At 44.3% G+C, this 18,598-nt stretch overlaps 1 protein-coding gene across 1 annotated transcript; it reads left to right on the plus strand.

The window, feature by feature from the left end:
* Positions 1-7,626: 7,626 nt before the first annotated feature.
* GET1 (guided entry of tail-anchored proteins factor 1) lies at positions 7,627-17,070 on the plus strand. The gene is made up of 5 exons (XM_049874895.1): positions 7,627-7,784; positions 11,087-11,252; positions 11,915-11,982; positions 13,344-13,458; positions 15,182-17,070. The coding sequence occupies exons 1-5, from the start codon at positions 7,683-7,685 to the stop codon at positions 15,253-15,255; spliced, it is 525 nt and encodes a 174-aa protein (XP_049730852.1). The 5' UTR covers positions 7,627-7,682; the 3' UTR covers positions 15,256-17,070.
* Positions 17,071-18,598: the final 1,528 nt, after the last annotated feature.

Raw genomic sequence — 18,598 nt, forward strand, 5'->3', positions numbered from 1 at the left:
CAGCAGGGCCATGCTACCCCTGAAGGCTCTAGGGAAGGATCCTTCCTTGCCTCTTCTAGCTTCTTTCTAGTGGCTGCCAGTTCTCCTTGACTTGTGACAGCAGCATTCCAATCTTTGCCTGTCTCATAGCCTTCTCCTCTATGTGTCTCTGTCTGCCCAAACTCCCTCTCGTTTCTCTTATGACGATGCCAGTCTTTGGATTTAGGGCCCATCTAATTTCATCTTGAAATCCTTAACTAATTACATCTGCAAAGGCCTTATTTCCAAATAAGGTCATACTCTGAAGTTCTGGGTGGACATGAATTTTGGGGGAACAGTACTAAACACTACAAAATTGTTTTGATTCTCCTGGAATCTAGATTTTTGGGTTCACAGAATTAGAGTGACCCACCCAGGCCATCTTTCCTGAGGTGTCCTTTTGAATCTTGGGGGAACTGGTTCCCTGGAGTCACCTTCAGGTCGAACAATAGCTTAGTGAGCAGCTTAGCAGAGAATGTTTTGCTTTAGGCATTGGGTTCTTTTGGAAAGTTATTTATGTGCAGCCTGTTTTGAGAAGCATGAACTCCAGGGTCTGACTATAGCCTGTTTTAGGATGTGTGGCATGTCCTTGGTGACTGTTTCGATAACCTGCCCTGTGCTCTGATGTTACCGTCTGAGAAATTAACTTAGCAACGGCCTATGTAACCCACTTGCACTGTCTCTTCTACGAAGTACCTTCCCGACATGTTTAGGTGCGGCTGCTCGATTTGATCATATCTACTCACAATAAATATATTCCGTTACATTAATTTTTGGTGTTTCTCTAAGCATTTAGGGTTTTGACAAACCTAATATTTATCTAAACTCAAGTTAATCATTTTATTGTTGCTGTTAATTGCCGTCAAGTTGATTCCAACTCATGCCAACACCACGAATGCTGAGTATAACTGCTCCATAGGGTTTTCAAGTCTGTGACCTGCTGGAAGCAGATCACCAGGACTGTCTTCCCAGGTGCCTCTAAGTGGCTTGAAGTGCCAAGCTTTCAGATAGCAACTGAGCTCTTAACTGTTTGCACTACCCAGGGACTCCAATTATTTTATTACAGGCTGATTATAAATAGTGCCATCTGATTAATAAATTCATTTTTCAGGCCTTAAAAACAATAAGACTTTGACAATTAAAGAGATTAAGTATTTATTAAGAGAGAAGGAGACATGTTTGCAAGTGGGCAGTCAGTTTCAGAGAAACTGCTATGGCTGTGGCAAAGAGGTGTTAAAATATAATTATGTATTAATTCAAAAGAATAATACAACATTTGATTGCTTTATGATTTAATAAACAACTTGCAAATTGGAGAGATGTCTCTTGCGAGAGGAAATTCCTTCTAAAGAATGGAGAATTCAGTTACAACCCATTGCCATTGAGTCGATTCTGACTCATAGTAACTTATAGGACAGAAAAGAATTGTCCCCATAAGGTTTCCAAAGAATGGCTGGTAGATTTGAACTGCCAGTCTTTTTGTTAGCAGCCTTATCTCTTAACCACTGTGCTACCAGGGCTCCAGAGAATTCACAGATATTTCAATAACTTAAAAGCAAGGACGGTAAGACTTTGTCTCACTTACTTTGGACATGTTATCAGAAGGGAACGGTCCCCGGAAAAGGACATCATGCTTGGTAAGGGTCAGTGAAAAAGAGGAGGGCCCTTGATAGATGGATTGACACAGTGGCTGCAACAATGGGCTCAAGCATAACAATGATTATGAGGATGGTGCAGGGCCGGGCAGTGTCTCCTTCTGTAGGACACAGGGTAGCTATGAGTCGAAAACCACTGGAACCTACTCCATGGCACCTAACGACAAAATAACTTTTGCTTAAAGAATACAGGTTTCCATGGAGACGAAGTATGTAATGGCCACTGAGTTAATGGGTGTGTGTGTGAATTAACATTAAAAAGGTAACTTCATGGAGGATTCTCCCCTCCACCCACGCGTAGTCCTGAGACCTCCAGAAATTCAAATTAAAGAAGCCGAGTTTTTCTAATTTAATCACAGGATAGGGGTTTTGTTATGATCTTCTCTTTGGAGCAGCCATTTTGGGTGAGAGAGAGAGAAAGAAAAAAAAAACTAAAACTGATGGTGGATTTATTTTTGGTCAGAAATTTCTACCTTCTTGGATAACAAAAGCTCTCTTGAAATAAAAGTAAAACATCTGTTTTTAAAATAAATTTGATTTCACAGGGTTTATTTTTGTTTACATGCTATTTACAATCTTGTGGAAACCCTCGTGGCATAGTAGTTAAGTGCTATGGCTGCTAACCAAAAAAAAGGTCAGCAGTTTGAATCTGACAGGCACTCCTTGGAAACTCTACAGGGCAGTTCTACTCTGTCCTATAGGGTCGCTATGAGTTGGAATAACTGTACGGCAGTGGGTTTGGTTTTTTTGGGGTTTGGGTGATAAAGAATGTATAGTTGAGGGAACCTGGGGTGTAAAAGGGGAGGATGCTGTCACATTGTGGGGACAGGAACCATGTCACAAACCAGTATGTGTATAAATTTTTGAATGAGAAATTAACTTGAGCTGTAAACTTTCACTTAAAGCGCAATTAAAAAAAAATTATATTGCTAGAGACCACTACAATTACTTGTACTTGGGATCAATTTTTACCCTTCTGGCTTGGCATGACCAATACTTCTTTCCTCACTATAGGTGAAGATGTTAATGGTAATGAAAATAATAATAACATCTCTCTGATGATAGGCAAATAAACATATCCACCAGGCTGGAAGAAAGTCAAAGAATTCCCATCCACAGTTGGCCTTATTTCTTCCATAAGGTTAACAGCCAAATTGATTAAACACTTATTATGTGCCTAGTGGTTTCCTTAGCACTTTACATGCATTCTCTCATTTAATCCTCATAAAAATCTTAAATATTTTGCATATTTAAGCCTCCCAACAGCTCAATGAAGGAGGTGATATTGTCCTCATTTTATAGCTGAGAAAATTGAAGCTTAGAGAGTTTAAGTTATACCCATGGTCACACAGGGAAGAAGTCATCTCTTGTAACTACCAGTGTGAACTGGGTCTTCCAGGTAGCAGACACGAAGATGGAATTAAGTGTGTAAGTGGTTGATTTGGGTGAAATGTCTGTGAAAAGAAAAAAGGAGGAAGCACAATTGGGCACGGAAGGCCTTCAGATCGTGATGTTGATCTGATGCCTGTAGGATTGAACAAGGAGTGCCTCAGAACACAATGCGGGTCTGACAAAGTTTTGGCACACTCCACAGGAAGCTCTGGAGCAAAGACTGCCAGTGTGCGTGGAGCAAAGACTGCCAGTGTGCGTGGTGCAAGGAGAAAGGACACTGGAAAAAGGAATGCCCCCATATTCAAAACAAAAACAAAAAAAGGGCCTGAAGTGACCCAGTGTCCTACGATGCTGGCAGGGGAGGACTCAGGCTGAAGAGGATGGGAGGTGAGTCCTCCACCCAAGCCTCTGGTTATAGTGAAGGTGGAGGGAGAACCTGTAAAAAGTTTTTGGTAGATACTGGGGTGACCCACTCAGCTCTGACCCAAAAGAAAGCTATCTCGAGGAGATGAATGGTGTCAGTTGTAAGAGTTATCAGGGAAAGAAGAGTACCCTCCCTTCCTGCAACCTCTAACTTGTTCTATACAGGGGAAATCTCTAACATACTCCTTCCTTTACGTGCCTAATTGCCACATCCCCTTGCCCAGAAGGGACTTACTTTGCAAGCTACAAGCACAGATCTCTTTTAAGAATGCAAATTTGAAACATGCAAATGAAAGTTCCTCCAGAAAATAGTTGGTCGTTATAAATGGCCCTCACCATTTATAACGACCAAAGAGCTGCCCGACCTGTACAAAAAATAAGGCAAGGAACCCTGCTGAAGCGCCCGCAGGGGTCCAGCGAACAGGGACAATGCCTGGATGGGACTGGCAGATGGATTTCACTAACTTGGGGTAACGGGAATTACAAATATCTGATAGTTTTTATTGATATTTTCCTAACTGGGTTGAAGCTTTTCCTTGCAGGACTGAAAAGGCCACTGAGGTTGTGAAACACTCCTGAATGAAATCATCCCTCGATTTGGGCTTCCCATCTCCATTGGCAGTGACAATGGGCCCCATTTTGTGACATTCGTGGTGCAATTGGTGGCAACTGCCCTGGACATTAATTGGAACTTACACACAGCCTGGAGACCCCAGTCCAGCGGTAAAGTAGAGCAGGCTAAGTGTCTAAAGAGACACCTAGCAAAGCTGTACCAAGAAAGCAAGCTGGTATGGACAAGGCACTACCTATGGCCCTTTTGAGAATTTGGTCCACCCCTAGAGGCAAACTGAAACTAAGCCCTTTTGAGCTATTATATCAGTGCCCTTTGTTAGAAAACCCCAATATGACCAACGTAGCCTGCCTTAATAATGACCAACCTCCCTCCCTCCATGAGGTTAGAGATGTTCAAGTTACTAAATACTTACAGTCTCTTTGGGCAACTGTCTTCTCTTCATAAGTATGCGTACCTGAGGATCCCACCTGAACCAGAAGTACCACTGCATCCATTCCAGCCTGATGATTGGGTCTTCTTAAGAGCCTAGAAGTTGGAGCCTCTCCAGCAGAAGTGGACTGGTCCCTCTGAGGTGTTACTAGCAACTCCAACCACCGTCAAACTCAATAGTCTCAAAGCATAGATCCATCACACTTGGATCAAGAAAGCGACACCTCCAGACTCAGACACACAGACTCACCTAAATTGTGAGACTTGGTCTTGTGAACTTATCTAAGACCTAAAATACTTATTCTACCGGGAGCCAGAAGCTCTCACCAGCTGACACAAACTGACTGATTTCCTCAGCCTCTCCATGCCCATCTTCAAGCATAATGTTTACCTTCATTGGTAGGCCTCTCCTAACCAACTTTTTCCTTTTCTTAACCTAACTTCTTGCTCCCCAAAATGCTGGAAAGACAATGCTATTATCAATCTTAGTCAAGCTGTTGCTACAGGAGCACAATTAAAAAATTGTTGGGACTGTCACCCTCTTCCAACTCAGAATTCAGAAGATCCTGAGTTTATTACTGACCCAATTTGTCCAAAACCTAACAGACATTTCCCCTTGGACTCCAGGACGCCCAGAGTCCATGGCCATAAAAGTACTCACCACGTCTCGCACCCCAGGCACATGCCTCGATCTAACCCGCAGTCAAACTATCCACATCAATTATACTTTTTACTCCCAGTGTCTCATGGGAGCATCAATCGTAGCCATGAAGCCTGGACAATCAATCAGTGAAGTGGTTCCCTCGTCTTGCAACCAAGTTATTTCCATTTAGAAAGAAGGTTGTGTGCTATGAGACCTCCCCATAGGCCTACCCATAATACTGAGGTCACTTTCCATGTCTTTCACTACCTTCACCAAGATTACCAAAACTCATCGCGTTTTCTCTTTTGGTAATTGGTCCTTGTGTCACCAGGATCCCTGGTATTTGAATATCATCAGTTTCTTAAACAATACATCTCCCTTAACAGCATGCACCCCCCCCCAAGATATGTCTTTGTCTGTCCTGGCTGACCCCCATACAGATGGGCTATTCGATGCCTCGACAACACCAAAATGACTGAACAAAACTCTTTGAGATTCCTCACGACCCTGTTTCAAGTGTTTAACGTAACTAACGTTTCTGTTTCCACAGCTCACCGAACTAAACGGAGCTTACAGGACACTGTCCAATGGGGGCTATTTGGAGCTAGTTTCTTTATCCCTTGGGTAGACATAGCCTCCCATGAATTACTCCTCCATAACCTGTCCCACTCCTTACAAGTCACTACTAATTCAACACCCCAAGCCATCAGGACCCAACACACATCCTTATATTCTTTAGTTGGGGTGGTTTTAGACAACCGTATTTCACTGAACTTCCTGTTAGATAATTAAGGAGGGTTCTGCACTATAGCCAACACCTCTTGCTGCACGTGGATAAGTAACTCAAGAATTGTAGAACAAAATATCAGACATATCTGGGAGCAAGCTACCTGGCTCCGGAGTGTTAAGGACCTACCCGTTACCACTACGCTTTTTAGCTGGCTCACACCCTGGTTACCCGGTACCTCATGGATATGAGAACTGTTCATTTCCATAGTTCTTTTTATCTGCTTATATATTTTACTATGCTGTTGCATTCAAATTCTCCCCACATATTTTAATGCCTTCTGACCCAAAACCTCCTCTGCAATTATGGTACAACAAAGAGTTAACCCCACAAAATCCCAGAACCTCACACCCAGCTTGTGACCTCACCAGAGTCTCCCCACCAGGCAAAACGGGCAGCTGTACAGTGGTTTAAAACGAACCCTGACCAGTAACGGTCAGGGCTCAAATAAGAGGAGGGAAGGAAACAGGCAGTCTCAGAGCTCAACACTTCACGGACATAAAGGCAGCCTCAGGGCTCAGCACCTCTAAGAGACACCTGCTCTGGCTTATACTCCTACATTGAGCAAAATACGCTACACGTTCTTCTCAAACTGTCCCTGACAAGATAGCTATAGAATGGGCCAAGAAATGTCCTTGATAAGATAACCATAGAACAGCCATAGTGGGACCCAACTGGTCTTAGCAGGCTTTTTATGCTATCTCAACACTCCAAGTGACCCATCAGCTCCTTAAGTACAAAATACATATAACCACTCCGCCAGAGAATGGAGCCCTTGTCTAGAGAAAGTGCGTAATCACCCCCAAGCCCTAAGTGCCTGTGCAAAAGTCAATCCCGAATATTCATGATAAATTTGAATTTCCGTGTCTGCTTTCTGTAAAAGCCCACCTCCCCAAGATGCCTGCGAACGGTCTTGGAGGCAGCATCCCGGATTGCTCCTTCCCTTGTACAACGAAATAAAGGCATGTTTCTGATCTTCCACCTCGGCCTTTTGCTTATGGGCTGTAACAAGTCACGCGGAGCAAAACCTGGAGTTTCCACCCAGCAACACCTCTACCGTCAAAGTGAGCAAGGTCCTTAGGAAAACACGAAGGGGCACTCTTGAGAAATTGATCAATGAGGTTGGTATGCTGAGGTATATTTAATAAGATGCCTGGAAGTCTTTGAGTGTTGTCCTGGCTTCTTGGGAGTTACTCAACTTTAACACAGGTATGTGGTTTTGTAAGTCACTTAACATATCACCTTGTTTAGTTTTGAAATGCAAATTTAAGACATTTTACATATAGTAAGTTGCTTACAAAACGTGTTTCTTTTTATAGCCTCGTACTAGTATTGGCAAACAACAGTAATTTTCCACTTACGGAAAAGCTTTAAGATAAAACTATTTATAGAGTAAAAGTCAGTCAATTTAAAGGAAATATTAAACAATATAATACAAGTGGTGTGCAGATACAGCCAAACTAGAGAGACAGTGTTTGTGGTACCAAAGGGATATGAGGAACTGGTGCAGTTAAAACAAGAGAGCTACGGAAGCCCGGACGGCCAAGGAGGATGCTGGGATGAATTAACCTCTCCACCGGGACCGGAAAAACGTCCCCACCTCCCCGTCCCCAATGGGCTCGGGAGGGCTGCGCAGTGCGCAGGCGCGAGAGCGCGCCGCTATGGGGCCACCAGGCCTCACTGCGCAGGCGCGGGAGCGGCCGGTGGCGTGGTCCCCATGGAGCTGCCGTAGCGGTGCCGGCGCCGCCGCGAACGTCCGGGATGAGCGCCGCCGAGGCCGATCGCTGGGCGTGGCTGCTGGTGCTCAGCTTTGTGTTTGGGTGCAATGTTCTCAGGATCCTCCTCCCGTCCTTTTCCTCTTTCGTAAGTGGTTGCTTGGTCTTCTCGGGGTCGGTGGGGAGTAGTCCGCGGAGGGGTTGGCGTAGACAGGGACCTCAAACTGGCCGCCCGAGGGCCGGGTTCGGGCCTCAGAAGCGTTTTGGTGGTTCTGCATTGTTTAAAGATTTTAAAAAAATGAGCTGCTAACGTCTAAAAACTGAGAAGCTTTACCTCCATCTAGTTTTCTGGAATTTCTTGGGAAGGGTGGGGAGAGAAATACCTAGCCGCGCTTGGTCGCATTTCCACGTGGCTGCAGTCTTCGGCCCCGAGTGGAGGCGGCGCGCCTCAGACTGGGGTTCCCGCCGCCCCGGTGGCCAGCCGCACTCGCTTTCATGCTTCCCTGGCCCCAGCACCGCGTCCCTGGTTTCCCGGAGGCCCCAGGCCTTCCTCGCGTGCAGTGCCAGGTCGGGTGGGGAGACAGACGTAGAGAGACTCCCGTGCAATATGATGCCCTGTTTCCAGGAAGGGAGGGAGCGACAGGCACCGTGTCGGGCGTGGTGCCAGGCAGTTAATGTGCTATCTCATCTCCAGTGGTCACGGCTGCCGTCAGAGGTGAATATTGTCATCCCATCATCTTCCTTACCCTCCCAGAGGAGAAGCCTGGCTCAGAGAGTTTAGATAGTAGTCCTAAGCCATCCAGTTAGTGAGTGTTGGGGTGGAGATGTGATCTTTGGTTTGTGAGTCTCCTAGTTCTGCCCTGCTGCCTGCTCCCACGAATAGGGATTTGGTGGCAAATTGGACGGGGTGGGGGTGAGGATGGGACATCAGGGGCTGACGTGGGGGAAGGGTGTCCTCTGTATCACCAGCGGGAGTAAGGGACTGACTCAGACTAAGCCTTCAAAGATTGGGTGCATGAGCTCTGGCATTATCCTGGGAAGCTAATTTCTCCCTGCTTTTCTCTTCCAGGAATATAAATGTGGGAGTGGGGGGATGTGGCTAGGATAGGACCTGGCATCTGCTGCTTTATGTTATGTTCTACCAGTATTCATTGAGTGCCTGTTACATGCAAAGCTCTGTTCTAGGGCCCTATTACCCTTGTTTTGAGGCTTAAGAATTCTCTCTTAAGCCCCCTCCACCTTCAGAATCTTTGGCGATGTCGTCTGGTGTTTAATATGTTTGGCGGTGTCATACCCCAGGTCTGTCCTTAGCATCGTATAAAAGGCCCTTGAAGAGCTGGTCCCTGCCTGTCTTGCAGCATCACAGTATCACTTCCATTCTTCCTAGGTATCCCCACCTGCTTTCACTGCAGGTTGAAGCCACACTGAACTCTCAGTTGCTCAGAGAACCTGTGTTGGTCATAATTTCTCAGTGACAGATGGAGTCGTGAGGAGTGTATGTTTGGGGTATGAAGGAAGTTAGAAGTAAACCTGCTATCATCTCAGGCACCTTCCTCAAGTCTGTGCCAAACCTGTGTTCTGCAGCTAATCAGCTGTCACAAGGGATTATTGAGGTCTAGACATGCACCCTGTGAGGCTGGCTGTAGTCCCTAGGTGGCGCAAATGGTTAAGCTACTAAAGGAAAGCTTAGTGATTTGAGTCTGCTCAGAGATGCCTCGGGAGAAAGGCCTGGCAATCTACTTTGGAAAAATCAGCAATTGAAAGCCCTTTGGAGCACAGTTCTACTCTGGCACGCATGGATGGGGTCGTCGTGAGTCAGAGCTGTTGCGTGGCAGCTGGGTCACTGGTTATTCATAATTTCGGTGGAAGAGCACTGGGCCTGTCTTTAGACCTGTGTTTAAGCTCTCATGCGGTCTCTACATGCTGTATAACTTCTCTCATCTCTAGTCAGTCAGCTTTCCTAAACAGGTTTCCCTTTGTTGGTAACACCATTTTTATCAAGGCATGACTTGATCCTAATTTAAGTAATTTCATCTGTTGGTGCTGTCATTGTTGTTAGGTGCTGTTGAGTCGCTTCCGACTCATAGTGACCCTGTGTAGAACAGAATGAAACAGCGCCTGGTCCTGCACCATCTTCACAGTTGTTGTTAAGCTTGAGCCCATTGTTGTAGCCACTGTGTCAGTCCATTTTGTTGAGGGTCTTCCACTTTTTCACTGACCCTCTGCTTTACCAAGCATGATGTCCTTCTCCAGGGACTGGTCCCTCTTGATAACACGTCCAAAGTATGTGAGACATAGTCTCACCATCCTTGCTTCTAAGGAGCATTCTGGTTGTACTTCTTCCAAGACAGATTTAATTCTTTTGGCAGTCTGTAGTATGTTCAGTATTCATCAGCAACACCATAATTCAAAGGTGTCAATTCGTCTTTGGTCTTCTTTATTCACGGCTAATTTTTTCAGATATATACCACCAGGTCCTTCTTCCTAGTCTGTGTTAGTCTGAAAGCTCAGCTAAAACCTGTCCACCATGGGTGACCCTGCTGATACAGCTTCCAACATCACAACAACACGCAGGCCCCCACAGTGCGATAAACTGACAGGAGCGTGGGGGACATTGGAGCTATCAGGTACCTAATGTCGTCTCATTCTCAGATCTTGGCCAGGCTTTTGTCAATGTCCCAATAACGTTCTTTAGAAATGCAGAAAGGTCGGTCATGTTCAGAATCACACATTTCATTTAGTGTCATATCTCTTTAGTCCCCTTCAGTCTGGAAGGATTTATCGGTCTCTCATTAACTTATGATCTTGTCGTTTCTGAATGTCACAGGCTGGTGACATTACAGAATGGCTTTCTGTCTAGTGTTTGGCAGGGGGATATCACAGAGGTGATGCCGTGTTCCCTACACGTCATCCGGTGGTTTGGGACTTTGATTTGGTGATGATCACTGTTCACTGGGGCTGGTTGCTGAGAAGCCTCTCGAGCATTTTCCTTCATCCTTCACCTCATGCCATCTTGGCAGCCCCTTAGCCCCCCCTCCCCATGAGAAACACGATCATCAGAGCGCCCTTTTGGGCCTGAGGACTGGACCCGGCCCTGCCATGCCTGTTGTCCGGCGCCGCCTAGCGGCTGCTGTCAAAACATTCCCATACACCTAGTGCCCGGGAGATTGTAACCGCGGGTATGCACAAGAGGGGGCCTCCTGGGGATGTGTACTGTAGCAATCCATGGGCATATCTTCAAAAGGAAATACGTGATTTGAATAGTGACTCAGCGCTGAGGTGGTGTTTGGTTTTGTGGCTGGTGCAGGAAGCAGGAGAAAGGCATCAGGGGCTGCTGAGTGAAGGGTGGCTTGCCCGATTAACAGGGGTGTCAGACTGGCTGGTGGTGGAGATGGGAGGGATGTGAACTCCACGTGAAAAGGCGCTGAGTGCAGCTGTCCCCCCTGCCAGATGTCCAGGGTTCTACAGAAGGACGCAGAGCAGGAGTCGCAGATGAGAGCGGAGATCCACGATATGAAGCAAGAGCTGTCCACCGTCAACATGATGGATGAGTTTGCCAGATACGCCAGACTGGAAAGAAAGATCAACAAGATGACTGATAAGCTCAAAACTCACGGTACTGGTGGCACTTACAGTCCTGAAAACTTCCTCAGAGTTGCCTAGTAGAGAAATCTTTATGTGAAGAACTTAGGGTAGATCCTTTGTGCTTTGGATATACTAGATGTTGATAGAAACATTTTTCTTGTCTAGAAAGGAACCCAGTAACAAGCATTCCTTTTTCAATATTTGCTGGTGAACCTTTGCTTTCTAAACACAGAAACATCTGGGATCCTCTTAGATTTTCTTCAAAGCCACCTTATTTCAAATTTAAGAGTTTAAAGCCCAGGGGGTGGTAGGGGAGGTAGGCAGGGATGTGGGAAGGGAGACGGTGGCACGCCTTGAGGTGGCTGGCACACTGGTGGAGGCTGGGCGAGGCTTGGTTACCATCCTGTGCATCTCTCTCCTGTATACGATTGGGTGTTCGCACAATGTCCAAATCACATAACGCCCTATGTCACAGTACGTACCTTGGGCGTTAAGTGACGCATGCCTGTAATGGTGCAGTGGGGTTGTGGGTGACTTTTTAAAAATTGTCTTCTATGTTTCCTAAATATATTGAGCAAGGGTTACATTTATAATCAAAATATGTTATACGGGAAAATAACATTTCTGTGTATTTGGATATTTTCTTCATTTGTCCTGAGTGATAAAATGATTTCATCCTGTTTTTCCTTTCAGTGAAAGCACGGACAGCTCAGTTAGCCAAAATAAAATGGGTTATAAGTGTTGCTTTCTACGTATTGCAAGTAAGTGTACTGTTGTGTCAGAGGGGTCTTTCAGCTGGTTTGGACTGTCTTGCAGAGTCTAGGACTGAGGTTCAGGCTTCCCCCTTTGGAGCTACAGTGGCATGTGGTCCTTCCAGCTGGGACTCTGAGCAGTCCGCAGATTTATAAGATGAGAAGGAAAGCCTTTCTGTTAATTAGAGCTCTGAGATTGGGACTTTTTAGCAAAGGAACTCTGATGTGACTTCTCAGGAGATCTTTCATATTTGCTTTCATTCCAGTGCTGTTTTAGGGCATGAAGTGAGAGAAGCCAATTTCAACATTGGATTTTCCAAGATGGCTGATGGTTTTAGCCATTACTTGCTATCTGGTATGCTGAAACAGCAGGCATATAAATGACCGTCTACCCTTCAGAGAGGGAATTCGTTATTAAAATCCAGTACACTTAACTCCCAGCTTTCTTGTCTGGGGTCTTTTAGTTGTTCAGTTTCCCACGAGGCTGTTCCCACTTCCGCTTCGACTTTACCCTGTGGTTTTCGTGGAAGTGCTTTAGCGGCTGCTTAAATGATCTGTGCGTTTCAGCACTGTGTGTGACCTTCTGTCCACTGTGAGAAAGAACTGAAGCAACCACTCCAAAAAACTCAGGTTATTGGAGTATTTTTAAGAAACTGGCTCTGAGGCACTGTTACTTGGATAAGAGGTGGGTTTCACCTGAGACACAGGAATTAGGCCAGATGCCCTCTTTTAGGTCTGCTGATTTGGGAGGGCTGTTCCGGGGCACCAGGGGTCTGAGGATAACTGAAGGAATTTTGCTGGGGCGAGGAGGAAAAGCCAGCATTGGTTCTTTCCCTGCCATTGGAACTTACAGAGGGCATGTTCACACCAACTAATGCTCGTCTGTGGATGGGAGAGGTAACTGTTTTTCCAAGGATCTTAGATAGAGGGGGGATAGAGCTTTCTTTGCCATTAAGGTGTATTTAGCATGGTCTGGCTACTCAAAGGAGATACTCAATGAGAAAGGAACGCCTGTATTATAGGAGCCCTTGTATTATTTGTCAGCTGATTTAAATAGTGTGTATCTATTGTTCACGCTAAAAGTCAGTAAAACGCTATTTCACACACATTTAGGAAGACTTCCCCCATTGCTGGGCAGTGTATTCTAGACATCTTGACAAGCTAGCCTTTAATTAGACACTATATTTCAAGGTTTCAACAGTGGAAATTAGTGGCCATGCATATATGTCTTTTGGCGTACGGGTTAGATCGATAGGGCTTGAGGTCATCAATCCGGGGTTCCCATAATTGGTTTTAATGTTTCCCTTTTTCTGTCCTTACCTGTTGCCTGACTGGCAGGTTGTTTGTGCTCACCAGAAGTGTCTTTCCAGGCTGCCCTGATGATCTCACTTATTTGGAAATATTACTCCGTGCCTGTGGCTGTGGTGCCGAGTAAGTGGATAACCCCACTAGATCGCCTCGTAGCGTTTCCTACTAGAGTAGCAGGTAAGAATGTTCAGGAAAATGGAACGGGAAAGTATGGATAGGCTCACGACCTGACATCATCATCCTCCTCACCCTGTAGTGAGCAGTGGCTTTGTGCCTCAGCCTTGCAGAGTTCTTGGAGTGAGAAACTAAGATTAGGGAAGTGCCTTGTCCACTGTCACTGAAGTGTTAGGTGGCAGAACTAGAGTTCAGACTCAGGTCTGCTCCCAGAATCCACGCCCAGCACTTGGAGTCTGATACCCCATTCATTGAAATACCTCTGTTTCCCAAATCCTGGGCCTGCTTTTCATCCTTTTCTCTCTACATTAATTGATGCTTTTATTTCTGAAAGATAACTTTTTTGAATGTTAAAAGTAGTATATGTCATTGTAGAATGGTTAGAAATACTGGGACAATTTAAAAAATGAACCCCATTAGCTATGGATGAGTCCTCTTAATGCTGTGGTGTATTTTTTGCCTTTTTTTCTTTTTGTACCATTAAAGTCCTCTGGCACATATAATTTCATACCTCTCTTCATTGTATATTGTAAGCCATTGCCCGTATCAATAAACTTGTTTGTAAGAGATTTTGAATGGCTGGTCTTCATTTGGATACCTCATACTTTACTAATTTCCCTATTAGAGGATATTTATATAGTTAAAAAATATCCAGTTAGGTTCTGATTTTTTGCTGTTAAGAACAATGCTGCAGCACATATCTTTGTCAGTTAATATTTGGTTATGATTTGTGACTATGGTGGAGGTGCCTTACTAAGTCAAAGGGAATGACTGTCTTAAAGACTTCCAATTGAGCCATCCCCCTGCCCCCTTTCCTTTGCTTTGCATTTGCTAGGCCTAGGCCAGGCCCTCTGCTCTGGGGCCCTGCATGCTAAGGTCAGTGCTGCCTTCAGAGGACAGGAGGCCCCCTTGCAGGCATCCCAGTTGAGCCACCGGCCACTTTTGCAGCCTCTCCACCGGACGGTGTGATGCTTATGGCTCTCAGTTATCAGTGAGTCCAGAAAAGCGTGATACCCTTTGAACTTGAAACTGAAGCCACTTCCGGAGGTCACCTTTCAGTCGAATAATAGTTTGGCTTCTAAAATAAACACTGTCACCCGTGAATACTGCGCTTCCTTAAATAATCAACTCTGCGAGAACAAACGGTCAACGTTCACCCTAAAACAAAGAAGAGAAGCTGAGGAGGGGCAGGGAAGCTAGATTAATAGACACAGAACAAACAAAATGGAATTAATGAGAATATTGACACACTGTGAAAAATGTAACCAGTGACATGGAACAATTTGTATAAAAATTTTTAAATGGGAACGGAATTTGTTATGTAAACTGTCACCTAAAACACATTAAAATATTAAAAGAAAAAGAGAAAGGAATGGGTAAGCGTTACTTCCTTTGTAACGTTCACTGAGAAAGGAAACGTAAGTAGTCCCTGCTTCGAGGTCTTACATCCATCAATATCATAAATCGTGATTCACGTCTGTCTGGTGGGAAAGAGAAATACAAACCAGTTGTCTGGTGTGACTCCTGCTTCATAAGAACCCAGCCCTGGGATTCATTAGAAAGCCTAATGAATTGGAGCTCAGAAAATCAGCACTTAGTCTTTGTTAACCAACATAGCTCACAAGGAATTGAAATACCCTTACATCCCCTAAGTTAAACGTAACAGGTAGGAAATGTGGGCAGAACTGTTGGCAGACTCTCTGATGTTGAATTTCTTTCTTTTCAGGCGGTGTTGGGATTACTTGTTGGATTTTAGTCTGTAACAAGGTTGTGGCTATTGTGCTTCACCCTTTCAGCTGAAAAGGAAGATGAATGCAGCTACGTGACTCGTTAAATGGATGTTCGCTCATTAGGTTAAAAATCTGATTTATCCTTTTTTTTTTTTAAGAAACAAAAGTGCACAGGTCAGTTGCTTTGTTGAACACATTTGTTCTTGGACTTTATATGGGATTCTTCTGTAAAAACCAGGATTTTGTACACTTGTCATTAAGCCAGAAAGATCAATTTATGACACACGTGTTCCAACCAACATAATCCCTGATTTATAAAAAAAATGTAAGATTAAGCCATCTATTTGCTGTTCCTCGTGATGTGCACTCTTAGCATATTTTTGCCTCATGTTGCCAACTGGTAAGTCAGAATTTTCTAACAATTTAAGTACTTTAAAACTTAGTGCTGTTTTTAATCCGGATTATAAAGTAATTTAATTTTAATACCACTACCAGAATTTGAAAATTTGCTCTTTAATCTCATGCAGTAGTACCAGAAGAATAACACTAATTGACGCTGCCTGTGCCTTTTGCTTCTGTTTATAAGATGTCATTTGTCGGGCAAGCCTTTGCATGGGATTGCCCTTTTATTGGGAGCTGTTGATTTTTCATTATTGTGTTTTATAAATGTATTCATGAGACTACAATGCATTGTTTTATGCTCAAATTGTTTTGTATTTAATGCATTTAAAATGAAGTGTATTTTATAAACATTTAATATTTATGCTCTGTACAATGGAACAAAGTAAAAAAAAAAAACTAGGAAGCTCGATTAAATTGATCTGAACTGATATATATTCGGCTCATAAAGTATAATTCTGCTAAATCTATTTTTTAAAATACTTTTTTCTAATTTAAATATTTGCAAGTACTTGTGTGACTTCCTTCCCTACAGCCACTTACTTGTTCTGACCGATTTCTAAGCGTAGAGTCTTCGGTAGTTAAGTGGGTGACCACAGCACATGAAAGCTCAATGCCTATGACTGGGTTTTCAAGGATTGCATTTGTATTCTTGTGTTCCCTAAAGACTGCGTACCTCATTATTATTTCTGCTGATAATACCGTGAAGAGACGGAGTGCTGTGGTACTTTACTGTCACACTGCAGGGTCACCAGAGTGGGTTTCAGGTGCTGCCTGTAATTCGGATTCACAGGACGCTGTGGGCTTCCCAGCACTGTTTACTCAGCAGTAGGAGAGGCTGCAGAATGGGGGTTCAGCCACAGTTAGAGCAAACGACATCGCGCGGGACTTGGGCCCCTGACGCAGCTTCCAGTGTCTCTGTCACCGCACAGGGTACGTTTTAGCCGCACAGGATGAGAAGCCATCCTGAGGATGAGGTTATAGCAGATGGGGCATCAGCAAGGTCTAGAGTCCCTTGGCTGAAATACTCTGACGGTTCCTCAGTCCTTGGAGGGCACAAGCCTGGCTCCCATCTCAGTGGACTGCAGTCCATAAAGGACAGGTTCCGCAGTAGGCAGCGGGCAGCCAGGGGCAGCACAGTCTGGGACATCCTGCTGGTCAGTACGGTGCATCCTGTACCTGGCCTGAGGCTAGAGAAAGAGTCACAGTTCAGAGCTGTTAACTTTTTCTTTCCACATACATCAGTGATTCCTAATGATTGAACAGAGGAAATTTAAATGTTCTTTATGTTTGAAGTCATGTTTCTTCAAAAAATTGTATTTAGTTTTAAATGGATAATAAACGCAGCGTAAAAAGGGACACAATGCGTGTCTTCTGACCCCTGTCTTGTCCTGCTGTTGCGGCTCACTCCTCAGAGTTAACTCTGTTTCCATTCTTACGCTTCCAGTGATAGTCCGTGCATGTATGAATTTTGATGTGTGTTTAATTTCTTTTTTTTAAACTTATAAAAGGAGTACCTGGGGAGGGGGGAAAGTAACACGCGTTCCTGCCCCCCCCCCCTTTTTTTTTTAACCCGGTGTGGAAAGCGCAGAAAAGGAACAAAGAAGCAAAACCTCCGGTGATTTCACAGAGCTAGGATTACTGGTGTTAATATTTGGGTGTTCCTTATTTCTTTATACATATGTGTGGTGTTTATGGATTGCTAAAAGTTTTATATTTTTTCTTATCAAATATTAGATATAGTTAATTGGTCTTTATGTGGGAGCAAACATTTGCTTGATTTAAAATACATCTGAAGCTCTTTTCATGCTAATTCGGTTTGCTGTATCTTTATGGTAAATTAAGAAGGGACATCTTTTTATGTACAAATCTATGATCATTCTTACACAGGATTAATGTGCTCCTGTGTTATCTTTTGTTGCTGATAACACACACACAAAAAAAAACCGTTGCTGTCAAGTCGATTCCGACTCATAGCAACCCTATGACAGAGTAGAACTGCCCAATAGAGTTTCTAAGGAGCGGCTGGTGGATTTGTACTGCCGATCTTTTGGTTAGCAGCCTGAGCTCTTAACCACTGCACCACCAGGGCTGTATATATAAGTGGTGGAATGCTAGTCAAACTAGTTACTCTCCTTTGACCTGGAGGGGCTTTCTGGTCTCCTGGGGTTTTCCTTTTCCCCCTTTATATTCTGTAATCCCTGGGTGTTACAAAGGGTTAACGCGCTCAGCTGCTCACCAAAAGTTGGGAGGTTTGAGTTCACTCAGAGGTGCCTTGGAAGATACCCTGGGGATCTACTTAGGGAAAATCAGCCGCTGAAAATCGTGTGGAGCACAGCCCTACTCTGACATTCATGGGGTCGGCATGAGTCAAAATTGACTCAGTGGCAACTTACATTGTTGTTGTTTATGTATACCAGAGTTTTGAGATTGTAAAGTCTTCTCTGACCACCTTAGATGACAGTGATTTCTTCCTTATTCCCTTCTTCACCTGAGCACCTAAAAGCTATATAACTGATTTGTAGTACAACATCTATACTACACATCACACATAGTGTTGAAACTCAGAGATCATTTAACACACCCAAACCAAACCCACTGCCATCGAGTCAATTCCAACTTGTAGTGACCCTATAGGACAGAGTAGAACTGCCCCATAGGGTTTCCAAAGAGTGGCTGGTGCATTTGAACTGCCAACCTTTTGGTTAGCAGCCTCAGCTTTTAACCAGTGCACCACAGGGCAGCCGCTAAAGTGTGTACGTGAAAACCTTAGGGTAGAGTCACAAAAAAAAAAACATAGGTGGAAATAGTTCCATGAGAAACTAAACAATGTTTCTAACGTTCTGGAACCTTTTTTGTGATGAAAGGTTTTCTTTCCAGTGATGCTGTAGGTGCCTTTAGGGCAGGAGACTGTGCCTTAAGCTTTTTGTACCCCTTCAGCATATCTTGAGTCAGTACCCAGGAACATTTAGCTTAAAAACATCACATAATGATTTTCCACTAGGGCCACGGTA

The sequence above is a fragment of the Elephas maximus genome, chromosome 2, assembly GCF_024166365.1.
Source record: "Elephas maximus indicus isolate mEleMax1 chromosome 2, mEleMax1 primary haplotype, whole genome shotgun sequence".
In the NCBI taxonomy this organism is placed as follows: domain Eukaryota; kingdom Metazoa; phylum Chordata; class Mammalia; order Proboscidea; family Elephantidae; genus Elephas; species Elephas maximus.

Excerpts from the sequence above, each read along its gene's own strand:
- GET1 (XM_049874895.1), top strand. The coding sequence starts at position 7,683 with ATGAGCGCCGCCGAGGCCGATCGCTGGGCGTGGCTGCTGGTGCTCAGC. Across the intron at positions 7,785-11,086 it reads TCCCGTCCTTTTCCTCTTTC|ATGTCCAGGGTTCTACAGAA; the intron begins GTAAGTGGTTGC and ends CCCCCCTGCCAG. Across the intron at positions 11,253-11,914 it reads TGATAAGCTCAAAACTCACG|TGAAAGCACGGACAGCTCAG; the intron begins GTACTGGTGGCA and ends TTTTCCTTTCAG.